Source organism: Oryctolagus cuniculus, chromosome 14 (genome assembly GCF_051225735.1).
Source record: "Oryctolagus cuniculus isolate XC-2025 breed Fujian yellow rabbit chromosome 14, ASM5122573v1, whole genome shotgun sequence".
Lineage (NCBI taxonomy): Eukaryota > Metazoa > Chordata > Mammalia > Lagomorpha > Leporidae > Oryctolagus > Oryctolagus cuniculus.
Window position 1 is genome coordinate 25,543,960 of NC_142880.1, and position 16,101 is coordinate 25,560,060.

At 36.8% G+C, this 16,101-nt stretch overlaps 1 protein-coding gene across 25 annotated transcripts in view; it reads left to right on the forward strand.

Annotated features, from left to right (window-relative positions):
* Nucleotides 1-16,101, forward strand: part of PPIP5K2 (diphosphoinositol pentakisphosphate kinase 2) — an 85,237-nt gene that overhangs the window by 42,418 nt on the left and 26,718 nt on the right. For 24 of the 25 annotated variants that reach the window (XR_016220561.1, XR_016220562.1, XM_089313074.1 and 21 more), the window contains exons 18-23: nucleotides 2,562-2,703; nucleotides 3,756-3,979; nucleotides 5,538-5,665; nucleotides 6,235-6,349; nucleotides 10,474-10,581; nucleotides 10,672-10,788. Coding sequence is in view for 23 of the 25 variants with exons in the window: in XM_089313074.1 (XP_089169200.1) it covers nucleotides 2,562-2,703; nucleotides 3,756-3,979; nucleotides 5,538-5,665; nucleotides 6,235-6,349; nucleotides 10,474-10,581; nucleotides 10,672-10,788 (834 nt within the window). In the remaining 2 variants the exon portion in view is untranslated. Of the gene's footprint in view, nucleotides 1-2,561; nucleotides 2,704-3,755; nucleotides 3,980-5,537; nucleotides 5,666-6,234; nucleotides 6,350-9,954; nucleotides 10,000-10,473; nucleotides 10,582-10,671; nucleotides 10,789-16,101 lie in introns of all 25 variants that reach the window. The other variant, XM_051853945.3, reaches the window with a different exon arrangement.

Below are 16,101 nucleotides of genomic sequence, written 5' to 3' on the forward strand. Positions count from 1 at the left end.
GCAACACATTTTACAAACTTTTTCATTGGTGAGGCCACAGGGTTAGGCTGATCGTTTTTCTATTACTTTTTGAAGCCCCCTTTCTCACTTTATGTCCAGATTCTTAGCACCCTAGTAGCTTAAGAATGACTTCCTCAGGGCCAGTGTTGTGGTGCGAAGAGTTAGGCCATCGCCTGCAATGCCGGCACCCCATGTGAGCATCGCTTTGAGTCCCAGCTGCTCCACTTCCAATCCAGCTTCCTGCTATGTGCCTAGGAGTGCAGTGGAGGGTGTCCCAGTGCTTGGGCCTCTGTGCCTACAGGGGGGTCCCGGAGGAAGCTCCTGACTCCAGGTGCCATTTGGGGGGTGAACCAGTGGATGGAAGATCTCTTAGTCTCTCTCTTTTTCTAACTATGCCTTTTGAGTGAATAAAAATAAATCTTAAAATTTATATTTGATTCTGCTGTTCACTGAACATGAATCAGTGACTCTGAGACTCAAATGTTTACATTGTGCTTTTAGTCCTCTTAACAGACTATGCAGGGATCCTAGAGAAAGGCTTTTCAAACTTTAAATTCATCAGAATGTTTGGGATCTTGTTAATATGAAGACTCTGATTTTCAAATCTGGGCTCTGAGATTCTGTGTTTTTAACAAGCTTCCAGTACATTTGAATGCTGCTAGTACTTGGACCATAAGTTAACCACATAGCCTAAAATTATTTTAACATTTGCACAGCTTTTAACTTTAGTTGTGTATATTTTAAATTATACAACATATTATTTGGATTCTTTTATTTTAATCTTGTTATTGTTAGTATAACTGGATTTGTGGTTTGATATCTTTCCTTAATATTGCAAAGGTTCTAGTTTGGATTTTTGTTTGTTTTTAGTATTCTATTTGTTACCTTCTGGGTTTCCAAATGTATGTTTGTTAGAGCTTATCACTTTGTCTCTTATCCTGTCTTGAATTGTTTCTTATCCTTTTGTGACTATGCTTTATTCTGGATCTTTTAGTCTATTGAAATCTGTTTGGGTGACTTTAAAGCTTATTGGATACAGCCAATCTATTTTTCAGTTCTTTAATTTCTATTTGTTTTGTAAAGTCCATTGTCTTTTTTTAATGATTTGCAGATCTTTGATGATATTCAGTATTTTCTTTTACCTTTTTATATACATAGGAAGTCTCCTATTTTTAAATTTTTGTTTTCTAATTCCAGTACCAAAATCATAATTCTGTTTATGTTGTCCTGTTGTTTGGCATTCCCAGTGTCTTCTTGTACCTGAATATCATTAATTGTGGATGGGTATTTAATTTGTTTGTAGAAACACATTGAGTTCAAGATGATTATTACCATCTTGTAGTAAATATTTTTGTTAGTTCTTGTCATGCCTGTGGGCACAGTCCAATTTTAGAAACAGATCTGTCTGTACTGACTAGTTGAGTTGAACTTGGTATGAGTTATACCGATTGAGTTGAACCTGATTGGTTGACTTGTTTCTGACTAGCCCTCACTATTTTGAACCCTAAAGGCAAAGGTTACCAGAGGCTCGCTTTTGGATCACTGAGTTTTGCTTCTGTAATTCTGATATTGTTTTCTTTCTAATGCCTTAAAGCAGAAGCATAGACTCTTTGACCAGATTTTAACTCACCCTGAACAGTTAGATTGGTTCAAACTATCTTGTTCACTATAAACAGAAGTGGAATTCCACTTTATATTTTTAATTTGTCTAGAAGCTTTCTCTGTGTGGTTAAATAACTTGGTAAGCTAAGTGTCAAAACTGGAATTCGGACCTGTATTGTCATTGAATTGTTTTGTATTTTGGTTGAATTGGAAAAAACTCATTAGGAAGAAAGCGTAATAACATAGTGCCTAAAGATATGGTCTCTGTAGATGGACTATCTGCATTTTTTAAGATTTGTTTTATTTTATTTGAAAGAATTATAGAAAGAGACAGACACAAATAGCTGCAATAACCAGGGCTGGGCCAGGTCAAGGCCAAGATCCCAAGATTCCATCCAGATCTTCCACTTGGATGGCAGGGTCCCACTGCTCCTGAACCATCATCCACCGCCTTTCCAGTTGTTAGGAGGGAGCTGGATTGGAAACAGAGCAGCCAAGACTCAAACTGTCACCTCAATACGGGGTGCTGGCATTACAAGCTGGTGTCTCACCCTTGCGTCACCACCACACCAGGCCCTGCTCCTTCACTCATTGATCTTGAGCAAATTTTTAACATCAGTTAAGTACCTCATCTGGAAAGTGTTGATGAAAATCAATGGATATTTAGAGTTATTTCATGTAAATGTATCTTAAGTGTTTAGAACCATATTGACACGTATTGAACAACTCAGCAAATGTTATTACATCTCACTGAGTACTTTGGCTGAATTTTCTCTTTGGGTAATCTAATAGCTGAGAGCTAAGTATTTTATAACATGATGTGAGGCTTTTACTTCATCCTTTATGTTTTTGGGGTGATCTTTATGGTGTTTATTTTCTAGGTACCAGAAAATTTTATAAATTGTTTTCTTAGATAATTAGGCATCACTAAATATAAAATATATTTTACTCATTTGTAGCTTACTCCATCTGGAAGCCTTTCTCTTATCAAATCAATGCATTTGATTAAGAATCCTGTGAAGACCTGTGACAAAGTTTATTCCTTGATTCAAAGTTTGACTTCTCAAATTAGACATCGAATGGAAGATCCCAAATCATCAGGTAAATAATGTATTTCTTAGAACATAAATAAAAGCTACTGTCCATTTACTATAACCATTTTTAAATTAGGTACACCTCAGTCGTCTTACTTTTAAATGTATACAGCAAAGAAATAATAGCTAAGTTGTGACTGCTTTTACCCATGACAGCACGAAAAAACGTTTTCCTTTGATCATGTAATTACTTAGCATTGCTGTATAGTTAGATGGTGAATGAGCAGCATGCAGAGGCACCACGAGATGACCTGTTCTAAAGATGGGTTGATTATTAACCTGGACAGCTTTGGCATCTTGGGTTTCTTATTGATAACATTGATCACTTGAACTGGTCATAATTTCTAAAATTCCTTTCTGCTGGAGATAGTTGACCTATGTTTCTTTCTCTTATTGTTATTAGAGTTATAATATCTGGAAAAGTTATTTTATGAATCCAGTTCCTAACCCAAGCATTTATACCTATATCCAAGTCTTAAAAATACATGGTTGCTAGGGGCTGGCGCTATGGCACAGTGGGTTAATGCCCTGGCCTGAAGCACCAGCATCTCATATGGGTGCCAGTTCGAGACCCGGCTGTTCCACTTCCAATCCAGCTCTCTGCTGTGGCCTGGGAAAACAGTAGAAGATGGCCCAAGTCCTTGGGCCCCTGAACCCACGTGGGATATCCGGAAGAAGCTCCTGGCCCCTGGCTTTGGATGGGTGCAGCTCTGGCTGTTGCGGCCAGTTGGGGAGAACCAGCAGATGGAAGACCTCTCTCTCTCTCTCTCTGCCTCTCCTCTCTCTGTGTAACTCTGACTTTCAAATAAATAAATCTTTAAGAAAAAAAGAATGTTAAAAATATATGTGGTTGCTAATAATTTACATATGTATGGTAATATTACCCTAGATTCTTTTTTTTAAAGATTATTTATTTGAAAGTCAGAGTTACACAGAGAGACCCTAGATTCTTACAGTGTTACCTTTGCCACTTTAAAAAGTTTCTAGTTATTGACATTATTTATATATTGTTAATCAGATTTTTAAATTGAGTGTACTGGAAATGTTGTGTTGTTTTAGATATTCAGCTTTACCATAGTGAAACACTGGAGCTTATGCTACGTAGATGGTCCAAGTTGGAGAAAGACTTTAAAACAAAGAATGGAAGATATGATATTAGTAAAATTCCTGACATATATGACTGTATAAAATATGATGTTCAACATAATGGTTCTTTGAAATTAGAAAATACAATGGAATTATACAGGCTTTCAAAAGCTTTAGCAGATATTGTCATCCCTCAGGTAAGTAATTCTTGAGAATTTTTTTTACACAATTATATAAATAGAAAATTTAATAATATTTACTGGTGGATAAAAAATAGTTGGTGTTCTTGTCCCTAGAAAACCTATAACTTATAAGAAATATGAATTTATATTTCAAGCTTTTTCTTGGGTATATTTGTGATGTTACTTGATTTTCTAAATAGTACAATTGTAGTACCTTTTTTAAGATAGACCTTATTTTTTAGAGCAGTTTTAGGTTCACAGCAAATTGAGTGGAAGTATACAGATTTTCCGTTTCTGCCTCCACACATGTACAGTCTTGCTGCTTTGTGAACACCCCCAGAGTATAGTAAACTGTTAAAACTTGATGAACCCACATTGATACAGCATTACCACTCAGGATCTGTGGTTTCCATCACTATTTACTCCCGTTGTTGCACATTCTTTAGGGTTAGACAAATCTGTAATGGCAGTATCCATCATTAAAATACAATACAAAGTGGTTTCAATGTCCTCAGAATGTAGTGATCTAAAGAATTGATATTCCTGAAGAACAGTGATGTGCGAACAGACAAAACTACTGAAAACCATGTAGAATAAAATACTTAAGCACTTATTGGACATCTGTTGTGCCCCTACCAGCTAAATACTATAGAAATGTGGGGGGGGATGGGAGACATGCTTGTGACCCTATATAAAATTTTTTACAAATTTTTTTACTTGAAACCATTTTGAAAATAATGTTGAGAGATCAAGTTGTAAGTATTTACTATTTTGGGTGACATTGTTGGATCTTTTCATTATAGAAAAAGAAAAATTAAGTTGTAATCAGAATACAGATAAAGTCCAGTCAAGTAGAGAATCAGACTGATAATGGAGGAGGAGGTGACAAAACACAGTGAGATCATGACTCCAGGGGCACTTCAGTTAAAAAGTGCCCATTATGAAAAAACTATGCATGGATTTCCAAATTTACCAAGTAAATCTGCCTTTTAATTCCATTTTTGTACTACCTTGATCTTTTTAAAGATGCATTTATTTACTTATATGAAAGGCAGATTGACAGAGAGGAAGAGGCAGTGAGAGAGATCTTCTATCCACTAGTTCACTCACCACATGGCCACATGTGGCTTGTTTTCTTGATATTTCACTTGTAGTAATTCTTTATAATTCTCATTAACTCATAGTAACTATAGACATCAGTAAATTTAATACTTTTTTTTGGCATTTTTGTTTTCCACTTGTTAAAATAAAAACATTAGCTAAAAGCTTTTTGCTTTTTTCATTTAAGACCTCTGATTAAGTTGAAGATGTTCATAAAGACTGTTCATCTGCCCGTCTTCAGATATAACTTACTTGCTTTCTCAGATGCACTGCGAAGTCCTTCCAGTGACATTGAGTAGTTTGGAAACAGTTTATTTGCAGTTTCAAAAAATGCAAACCACAAGTTGTCTAATGTTTACAAAGGCTTAATGAAATATTTGTTTCTCACTAGAATTCTTTAACTGAAGAGTGCATTTGTTAGAGCTCTTTGTCATTTTACCCTTTTTTCTAATATTATGTATTTTCTGCTCAGGAATATGGTATAACTAAAGCTGAAAAACTGGAAATTGCCAAAGGCTACTGTACTCCTCTAGTTAGAAAAATTCGCTCAGACCTTCAGAGGACACAAGATGATGACACTGTAAATAAACTCCACCCTGTGTAAGAGACTGCTAGTTATTTAAATCTGTAGGCATCTCTTTTTGCGTACCTTGAATCTAAATTACTTTTCAGTGTTTCTGTGAAGAGATCAGTAGTGTATCACTTGACATATCGTGAACATAGAATTATGTAGGTAATCCTATCAGATAACTTCCATCCAAGGTTCTTTTTGGCTGCAATTTGGACAAAAACTAAGGTGAATGGGGAAAAAGGGCTGTGTGTCATCACTCACCTGAGATCACCAGTGTGTGCCCCAGTCAGCAGCATCAGTGGCTGAGAGCTTTAGGACAGTTAGCCTTTGTCATTACTGCTGTCTACACTGAACATGGCTAAATAGTAAGTCTGTTCTTCCCCTGACTAATCTGAGGTCCTAGTTAGTTCAGTTAGCATCATGTTAGATATCAGCTAAGATTACTCCTCAATTCTGATTGGAAAAGTAGTAGATTTGATTCACTTATGATGATGTTTTATTTTAAGTAAGATTACATTCCATTTTGTAAGATAATTCCAATATTCAGTAAGTCTTTAACTTACTGTTCTGTTTTAATACTGTCTGCTTCTAATTTTAGGTATTCCAGAGGTGTTCTGTCTCCTGAACGTCATGTCCGTACCAGATTATATTTTACCAGTGAAAGTCATGTACATTCTTTATTATCTATTCTTCGCTATGGTGCCTTATGCAATGTAAGTGGAATAAGTTATTTATTGTATTTCCTTGAATTGTTAATCGGATCACTAATAACTGCTGTTTTTATGTGGAATTTTAATAACTCATCATTGTTTACAATTTTACCATCATTTTCTTAGGTATTGACTATATTCCAAACACTGATAGAGTTTGAGAGAAAAGATGCTTTTTAAAGAAGATCCATTGAACATGCAAAGTATTTTAGAAGATGTTGTAAGCAGGTGGCTATGCAATAAAGAAAAGCTGATGGATTTGTCATTAAGGGGACTTAAGTCATTTAGGGGTCAGAATTGCCAAGACTTGATATTTGATTAGTTATTATGCCTCTTTACTACTATTAATTGGGACCTTAGCTGGAGTTATTGACCATAGAATGTACAAGTGGCCTCTTCATGTGGCCTGCTTCCTAAAAATAACGCAGTCGGATTCCATCTGTGAGCTTCTTCAGTAAACAAGGTGCAAACGCATGGCATTTCTCTGAACTAACTTCTGTATCATACAGCATCACTTCTGCTGAGCTCTATCAGTTATGGCAGTCACAGGGGTCTATCCAGATTAGATGGAGGGGAAATAATGCACATCCTTAGGTGGATGGGGTGTCACTGTAATATTATGTGGGATTGAATAAATGTGACAGCCATCTCTGGAAAATACAGTCTGCTACAGTGTGCCTGTTTCCTACAATGTCTCACATTCTTCCCACATGCAAAACTCACTTAACCTCTCCCCTAATGCCAAATGTTCCAGGTATATCCTATTATAGCATAAACTTGAAGTCCAGGATCTTGTCATCTATACCAGCCATCCCTAAACTAGCAATAAGATAAAAATTTTCTCTTGTTTTCCTTTGTATTTCTTGGTATACAGAAGTATACACATCTACGAATAGACTTAAAAGATACAGAAAATTTGCATCACCTTTTAATTACATTTTTCCATGAAATTTTTGAAGGCCCCTTATCCATAAGAAGTGATCTTTAAGGGAAAATTAATTTAATTTTAATTTACTTTTTAAATAAAGGACTGTGATGATTGGGTATATGTCTTGTTTTCTGATCTGTATTGGGCCTTGGGAATAGTTATTTAAGTTAACCTAAGACTATTTCAATATTCTGTTCCCATCACAATTTCAAGCTAATTTATTCTTTTGTATTTAAAAAAAAATTGAGAGAGAGAGAGCAAGCTCCTGTCTGCTGGTTCCCTCTTCAAACGCCAGTTACTTTAACTGTTGCCTTTCAAGGTCTTCATTGGCAGGAAGTCAAGAGCTAGAACAGGGAATCAAATTCATCACTAGGAATTGGAACACGAGTGTCACAGGTGTCCTAACTGCTAAGCTAAACATCTACTCCCTCCATGTTCTTTCTTGTTTTGGTTTCTTAACTCATTAAGGAATAACACTGTGACATTGTTACATACATATATGGGTTAGAAGAAAGTTAGTGATACAGAAAATGATCTTTAATTACTAAGAGCTTATACATCCAGTAGCAATAATGAAATTGTTTTTGAGGACAAGACATATGAAGATACTTCAATAAATTCATGGAAAAATGGAATTGAACAATAAGTTTCTTGTGGTGCCAAAAAATTTAAATCCATGCATATTTTTCTAATACTAAAATTTTCTGTAAACATTTGAAGACCCCTTCTGTATCTTCCATGATCCTCCTTGTGACCTGTTGCACATAGCTGTGCAGAAGGTACCAGAAACATTCAAGACAGGAACCAAGAAAGCCTATATTTGGAGTGTAGTAGTGAATGCTTGGTAAAGTGGAAGTAGATAAGGTTGGAGGGCAGGCCTTTGTATTCCAAGGGGATTAAGAGACCATTTAAGCAGGGAAGTAGGTGGCTTTGGTTACTGTGTAGACTAGAAATAGCGCAAGAAGATATGAGGAATTCAGTTAGAAAACTGTTACAGTGGTCTTAAAGATACTTATACTTTGGACTAAAGTAACAGCACGAGATCTAGAGCTTGTTGAATACTGGCTGAACTTCTAAAGCAAAAACCTAACAAATCCATTCTGTGCTCCCAGGAAAAAACAAATTACCTGTATTACTAATGTGAGAAGTAAAGTGTATACCAAAATGACGAGCTATGTTCTAATATTTGAAAAATAATTATTTGAACTATACAAACAAACTCTTACTATCCTTTTTAGAGTAATATTCTTAAAACTGGTCAACCTCTTCCCAATTGAAATTTTTCATTATTCAGATGGATTGGGCAAAATCTCCCTCTGTAATAGATTTTTTTAAAAATTTTTTGAGAAAATGCGATACAGACAGACTCATGGAATATATAATGGCACTTAATTTTTAGAAGATCTTCGTGGCTTCTTACATTTTAATTATGTTCAGGAAGATACTACTAAGTATCATTTAATTTTTGCTGTTCATTATAGCAGACCTGGCAAAATCACTAGATGGTGTTCTTAACAATACAGAATCACAGAGTCCAACATGCCTGCTCACTTGATGAAAATTTTCAGTATTTAATGTAAACTCATCATTTACAGTAGATTGTATCTAGTGAAAATTAGTAACATGCTAATTTTTAAAGATTTATTTTGGAGGCCAGTGCTAATCCTCTGCCTGCGGCGCCAGCATCCCATATGGGCACCGGGTTCTAGTCTCAGTTGCTCCTCTTGTAGTCCAGCTCTCTACCGTGGCCCAGGAAGGCAGTGGAGGATGGCCCAAGTGCTTGGGCACCTGCACCTGCGTGGGAGACCGGGAAGAAACACCTGGCTCCTGGCTTTGGATCGGCGCAGTGCCAGCTGTAGGGGCCATTGGGGAGTGAACCAACGGAAGGAAGACCTTTCTCTCTCTCTTTCTCACTGTCTATCTGTCAAAAATTTTTTTTCATTTTGTATTTATATGAGAAGCAGAGTTACAGAGAAAGAGGTAGAGGCAGAGAGAAAATATTTTCCATCTGCTGATTCACTCCCCAAATGGCCACAATGGCCAGGACTGGGCCAGGATAAAGCCAGGAGCCAAGAGCTTACTCAGGTCTCACGTGGGTACAGGGGCTCAAGTGCTTGGACCATCTTCTGTTGCTTTCTCAGGCACATTTGCAGGGAGCTGTATCAGAAGTGGAGTAGCTAGGACTCAAATTGGTACCCATATGGGATGCTGGCATTGCAAGCAGTAGCTTAACCTGCACCACAACACCAGCCCCTAATTTGGTTATCTTAACAATTTTGGGAAAAAAAAATCACATCTCAAACACAAACGCAAATAAATGTAGTTTTACTCTGAAGTGTTGTTTACAAATGTGTAATGTCTAAAGTAAAAAGGAAATATGTGCTGAATTTTTTAAAGTAATCAGAATATGTTTTCTAAAATGAGGCACTTTTATATTGAAGTTGAAAATATATACAAAAAATTGTTGGGCGCTCTTAAATATTTGTAATGTTATGATACATATAAATATGAAGAAGGAGAGTTATCTGTGATACAAATAAGTTTTAAGTAGACTTTGTTGGCCATATACTTCACGCCCAGAGTTTTATCTTTTCAAATAGAATTTTTTACTTTGAATGATTATAGTGCATGGTATGTAAGATCCTTTTAAGTTCTGATCTCTATGATTACATGTTTAAAGACCAAAGATTCTCTAAATGAAGATGGAGGAGTGGTGAAGGAGATGGTAAGATCAATAGAATTTACATACACTTCCTATTGCTGATTTTTGAATATCATTGCAGTATAATCAGGGATAGGCATGTATCACTTACATGAACTATATGATTGTGGGCAATGGTGCTACTCTTATACTAACAAAACATGTTACTATACAAAATACTTCTGAACTTGAGAGGTTAAAACTATCATTTAGCCTCAGAGTTCAATAATGAGTATCATATTTCAAGAGATATTTTTACTTTGTATAAGTTGTTTTTGTTTTAAGTTACAATTAGTGTTTCTAATACTACCAAGGTATTTTTAAAATAATTTAAACAAGTGATTTTTTGGAACTTTTAAATGTAGTGAATGAAGTTAATTGGAAAGATTGTGCACATAGTAATTATTCACCTTCGTTGTGTGGTGTCACTGAGGATTAAAGAAGCTACAGTAACGACAGTAAAGTGACTTTCTGGTACTGCATATTCCTTTTGTTCAGGAATCAAAGGATGAACAGTGGAAACGAGCTATGGATTACCTAAACATTGTCAATGAACTCAACTACATGACGCAGATTGTTATCATGCTGTATGAGGATCCGAACAAGGTAACAGAGCTCTAGATTTGTGTACATTACAAAAACTAAATAAATAACTTGAAGTTCCTCATTTTAAAAATGTTCTGTCATATTTTTTAGGATCTCTCCTCAGAGGAACGCTTTCATGTTGAATTACACTTTAGTCCAGGAGCCAAAGGCTGTGAAGAAGACAAAAATTTACCATCCGGTTATGGATATAGACCGGCCTCCAGAGAGGTAATGCAGATAGAGCTCTTAGTGCTTGATTACTGCAGCTTTAAATTTTTGTGAGATCTCTATAAAGCACTTCCTATTATGTACTAGAAATCATCCTTATTACTAGGGAGAAATATGACTTGAATTTTTAAAAATATGATCTGGGTGTACAGCATTTTTATGTTTATTAGAATACTCAAAAATTTTATCTTATTTAGAATGTTTGAGTTTTAAACCTGGTGTTTCAAAAGAATAAGTATAATTTCTTTTTATTGCTGTTATTTTACTGGAAGACTAATCCTTGCTAAAGGCTGTGCTAAACTTTTAATATGACATAAATTTCTGCATTTTAATTCTTAGCGTTTTAAGGTTGTTTTTTGTTGTTGTTGTTGTTGTTTTTAAGATTTATTTGTTTATTTGAAAGTCAGAGTTAGGCAGAGAGAGAGAGGTCTTCCATCCCCTGGTTCACTCCCCAGTTGGCTGCAACAGCCAGAGCTGTGCCAATCTGAAGCCAGGAGCTTCCTCCGGGTCTTCCCATGTGGATGCAGGGGCCCAAGGATTTGGGCCATCTTCTACTGCTTTCCAAGGCTATAGCTTAGAGCTAGATCGGAAATGGAACAGCCGGGACTTAAATGGACACCCATATGGGATGCCAGCACTGCAGGCAGTGGCTTTACTTGCTACACCACAGCACCGGCCCTCAGTTTAAGGTTTATGAGATTCTTACTATTTCTTCTTTAAATATATGTTAAAATTCATTGCTTGGAATTCATGTAAATCTAGAGTTTTTGTTGGGAGGGATATTTTAAATTATAGATTCAATTTCTTAAGATATTTATTTATTTGAAAAGCAGAGAGGGAGAGATCCAAGGAGAGAGAGGGGAAGAGAAATATATTCTGTCTGCTGATTCACTCCCCAAATGCCTGCAAAGGCCAGGATCTGGCCAGCCAAAGCCAGAAGCCAAAAACTCCATTTGGGTCTCCCACATGGGTGACAGAGGTCCAAGTAGCTGGGCTATCTTTCACTACTTTCCTAGGCAGATTAGCAGGGAGCTGGATCAGAAGTGGAGTATATAGGACATGAACCAGAACTCACATGGGATGTCTTTGTCCCAGTTGGTAACTTAACCTGCTATGCCAAGATGCTGGCCCCTCAATTTCTTTAATTGATGTAGTAGTATTATTCATGTTTTCTTTTTTTATGTTTTTTTTAATTTAAGGCAAATTTCATATATACAGATTTAGGAACATAGTGATATTTACCACCCTGCCTTTCCTCCCAGTATCTCTTATTACCTCTCTCTTTTTTTTTTTTTTTTTTTTTTAAGATTTATTTATTTATTTGAAGGGCAGAGTTACAGAGACAAAGAGTGAGATCTTCCACCTGCTGGTTTACTCCCCAAATGGCCACAACAGCTGAAAATGGGCCTATCCAAAGCCAGGAGCCAAGAGTTTCCTCTGGGACTCCCACTTGGGTGCAGGGGCCCAAGCATTGGGCCATCCTCTACTGCTTTCTCAGACCATTAGCAGGGAGCTCAATTGGAAGTGGAGCAGCCAGGACTCAAACAAGCGCCCTATGGGATGCTGGTGCTGCAGAAGGTGGTTTTACCAGCAGTACCATGGCACTCCCCCACCCCCGCAATTTTTGCAATGATCTACTTTCAGTTTACTTTATAATCGTAAGATTAACCTTATATAAGTAAAGAGTTCAACAAATAGTTTTTTAATCATTTTTCAAATTTTTGGTATACAGTTATTTATGCTATCTTTATACTATCTTTAAAATAATAATAATTGTAATAGTATGTTGCTGTGGATTCATTCTGAGAGGAGGAGTGCCGTGGGGGTAAGAGGCATGGAGTCACCACACAGACACCAGGAGTTGGGTGAAAGCAGGCTACAGGCGAGCAGCTCGCAAACTTGTTTATTTCAGTTGGTACAGCAGCTTATATAGCTGAGACAGTCAATCTGGTCAAGGGACAGTTTATTCCCTAACCAATCACAGCCTGTTACCAGGCAGGCTCCTTTGCCTGGAGGGTTTCAAAGCCATTCCTGAGTAACTGGCACTTTCGTGTCAGTGGCCATCTTGGCATGGCCTTCTCATTGGCTTTTTATTTTTGACAGAGTTAGAGAGAGAGAAAGGTCTTCCTTCCGTTGGTTCACCTCCCAAATTGGCCGCTACCGCTGGCGTACTTCACCAATCTGAAGCCAGGAGCCAGGTGCTTCCTCCTGGTCTCCCATGCAGGTGCAGGGCCCAAGCACTTGGGCCATCCTCCACTGCCCTCTCGGGCCACGGCAGAGAGCTGGACTGGAAGAGGAGCAACCGGGACAGAATCCGGCGCCCTGACTGGGACTAGAACCCGGGGTGCTGGCGCCGCAGGCGCAGGATTAGCCTAGTGAGCCATGGTGCCAGCAATAGTAATGTTTTCATGTGTCTTTCCTCATCTAATGAGGGCAATTATATCTCCAATGCATATATTACAAAGAAAACTTAAAAATAAATGGTGTGAATATCCATCAAAGTGTTTTATGATTTCTTAGTCTGTTCAGAGAACCGTGGTATTTTTCTCTTTTTCATTAACCTCTAATTTTTTTTTAAAGGTTTACTTATTTACTTGAAAGTCAGAGTTACACAGAGAGAGGAGAGGCAGAGAGAGAGAGAGGTCTTCCATCTGCTGGTTCACTCCCCAGATGGCCGCAACGGCCGGAGCTGCACCAATCCGAAGCCTGGAGCTTCTTCCGGGTCTCCTACAAGGGTGCAAGGGCCCAAGAATTTGGGCCATCTTCTGCTGCTTTCCCAGGCCATAGCAGAGAGCTGGATTGGAAGTGGAGCAGCTGGGTTTCGAACTGGTGCCCATATGGGATGCTGGCACTGCAGGTGGGAGCTGTATCTGCTATGCCACAGTGCCGGCACTTGATTTTTTTTTTTTTTTTTTAAGATTTATTTATTTGAAAGACAGAAAAACAGAGAGGCAGAGGCAAGGGGAGAAGGGCCTTCTATTCGCTGGTTTACTCCCCAAATGTCCACAATGGCTGAAGCTGGGCCAATCTTAAGCCAGGAGCCAGGAGATTCTTCCAAGTCTTCTGTGTGGGTGCAGGGGGCCCAAGGACTTGAGCCATCTTATGCTTTTCCAAGCCATACCAGAGAGCTGGATCAGAAGAGGAGCAGCCAGGACTCAAACCGGTGCCCGTATGGGATGCCAGCACTGCAGGCTCTGGCTTTACCTGCTATGCCACAGTGCCAGCCCCTGATTTGGGATTTTCTATTTCCTTCTACTTTCATTGGATTTATTATGTTGATTTACCTTCTGATTTACTTTGATGGATATTCACACCATTTATTTTTAAGTTTCCTTTGTAATATTTGCATTGGAGCTATAAATGCCCTTGAAGCATGCCTTTAGCTGCAGCATACAAGTATGTGTGATCATTTGTGATCTGCATGTAATTTTTCTTTGATTCATAGGTTTAGAGATTTCTTGCTCAATTTCCAAACATGAGAATTTTATGGGGAAGCTTTTGTTCCTGGCCTCTAGATTAACTCCATTTTTATCAGAAAATATAATTGCTGTAATTCCATTTGTTTGAAATATATTGGGAACTGATTTATGGGCCCACATATGGTTAATTTTTGATAAATGCCGCATGTGCAACGAAATGTATTTTCTTTTCTTTGTTCAGTACAAGCATTCAGTGTGAGTCATTTTCATAAAGTTTATTAAATTTTGTTGTTCAAATCTTCAGTATCCTTAAGAGATATTTTGATGTACCTGCTCTATCAGCTACTTACAATGGTGTATGAGAATATTCCACTGTGTTTGTGGGGTGTCTTGTTTCTCCTTACAGTTTTAAGAGTTTGTGCTTCACATTTTGAGCCCATGCATATACATTTCGAATTGCCATGCTTCCCTTATATCTTTTCTCATTATGAAATGTTCTATATATGCCTAGAAAATGCTTCTTGCCTTATGGTCTACTTCAGTGTAATAAAGCTACAGCAGCTTTGTTTAAGTTTAACATTTTCGTGATATGTCTTCTTTTTCTTTCTCTTTAACGCTTCTGTACCTTTTTGTATATTTTGTGACTTTTAAGCATCATATAGTTGAGTTTTGGTTCTTTAATCTGTATTTATAACAATCTTAGTCTTTGGTTTGACATTTAATAATTTAATGTGATTACTTTTATATTTAGGTTATGTGTACCACCTTTTTTTTTTTTGTATTTTTTCAACTGTATTTTCATCATTTTTTCTCTCTATCCTTCAGGCACAATGTTTTCTTTGTATCTCTTTCAGTGCACAAATTCTTTCTAGTTGTTTTTTTACTATGCTGTTAACCCTGCTCATTGAGCTCTTAATTTTAGAACACAATAAGTAGAGTTTTGTTACTATGTTTTTCAACTCTAGAATTCCCATTTGATTCTTTCTATAATGTTTTTTTCTTAAATGAAATTCCCAGTCTTGCTCTTAATAATGTGACCATATTAATTTCAGATACAAAGTGTGTACCCTATAGCGTCACTACCTAAATCATCTGTGGGTCCATTTCTTTTCTCTTGATTTTTGGTTTCTCTTCATTTTCTTACATTCCAGGCTATTATTGATGGGATGCAAACATTGATCATTAAAAATTACAGAGAAAATTTGAGGCTGTAGTTTAGTTGATGAGATAGTCCTCAAATAGGGTTTACTTCCACTTCTAACAGGGAACTAGCAATCTTAGATCGTCTTGATTTTATTTTTAAAGTATATTGGCCTTTCTTGTGTTTCTCATCTGAACCACACTATAAATAATAGTAGTTTGACTATATTCTCTCAAGGTTGTAAAATAATAGTAATAGTTACATACAAGAGACATTGATTAACCACAAATGGTAACTGTTCATATTCTAGTACCTCTAGAAATGTTGAATGGTATCTCCTTTTTCATATCTTTTTCTACCTATTTACCTCTAACCTTTCCAGATTTATATACTTTTACTTCCAACCTTCCCAGATTTATATATTTATAGCATATATCCTTAAAGTGGTATAGTTATATTTTACTTTTTAATCCAGACTCAGTCTTTTAATTATAGTGTGCAGATTAAATGTAATCATTGACTAATTGGAATTATATCATCTTAAAACATCCTTTACTTATTTTGTAGTGTTCCCTTTTTTCTCTCACTTTGCCTTCTTTCTTTGCATCCTACTGGTAATTTTACTATTTTTGCAGTTATTCTAGAGCTAATACATGAATCATTTTTTTACTCAAATATAAGTTAATATTTTCATTACTTATTACACATATAAGCATCTTAAAACATTTTAACTTTCACTCCCCATTCAACCTT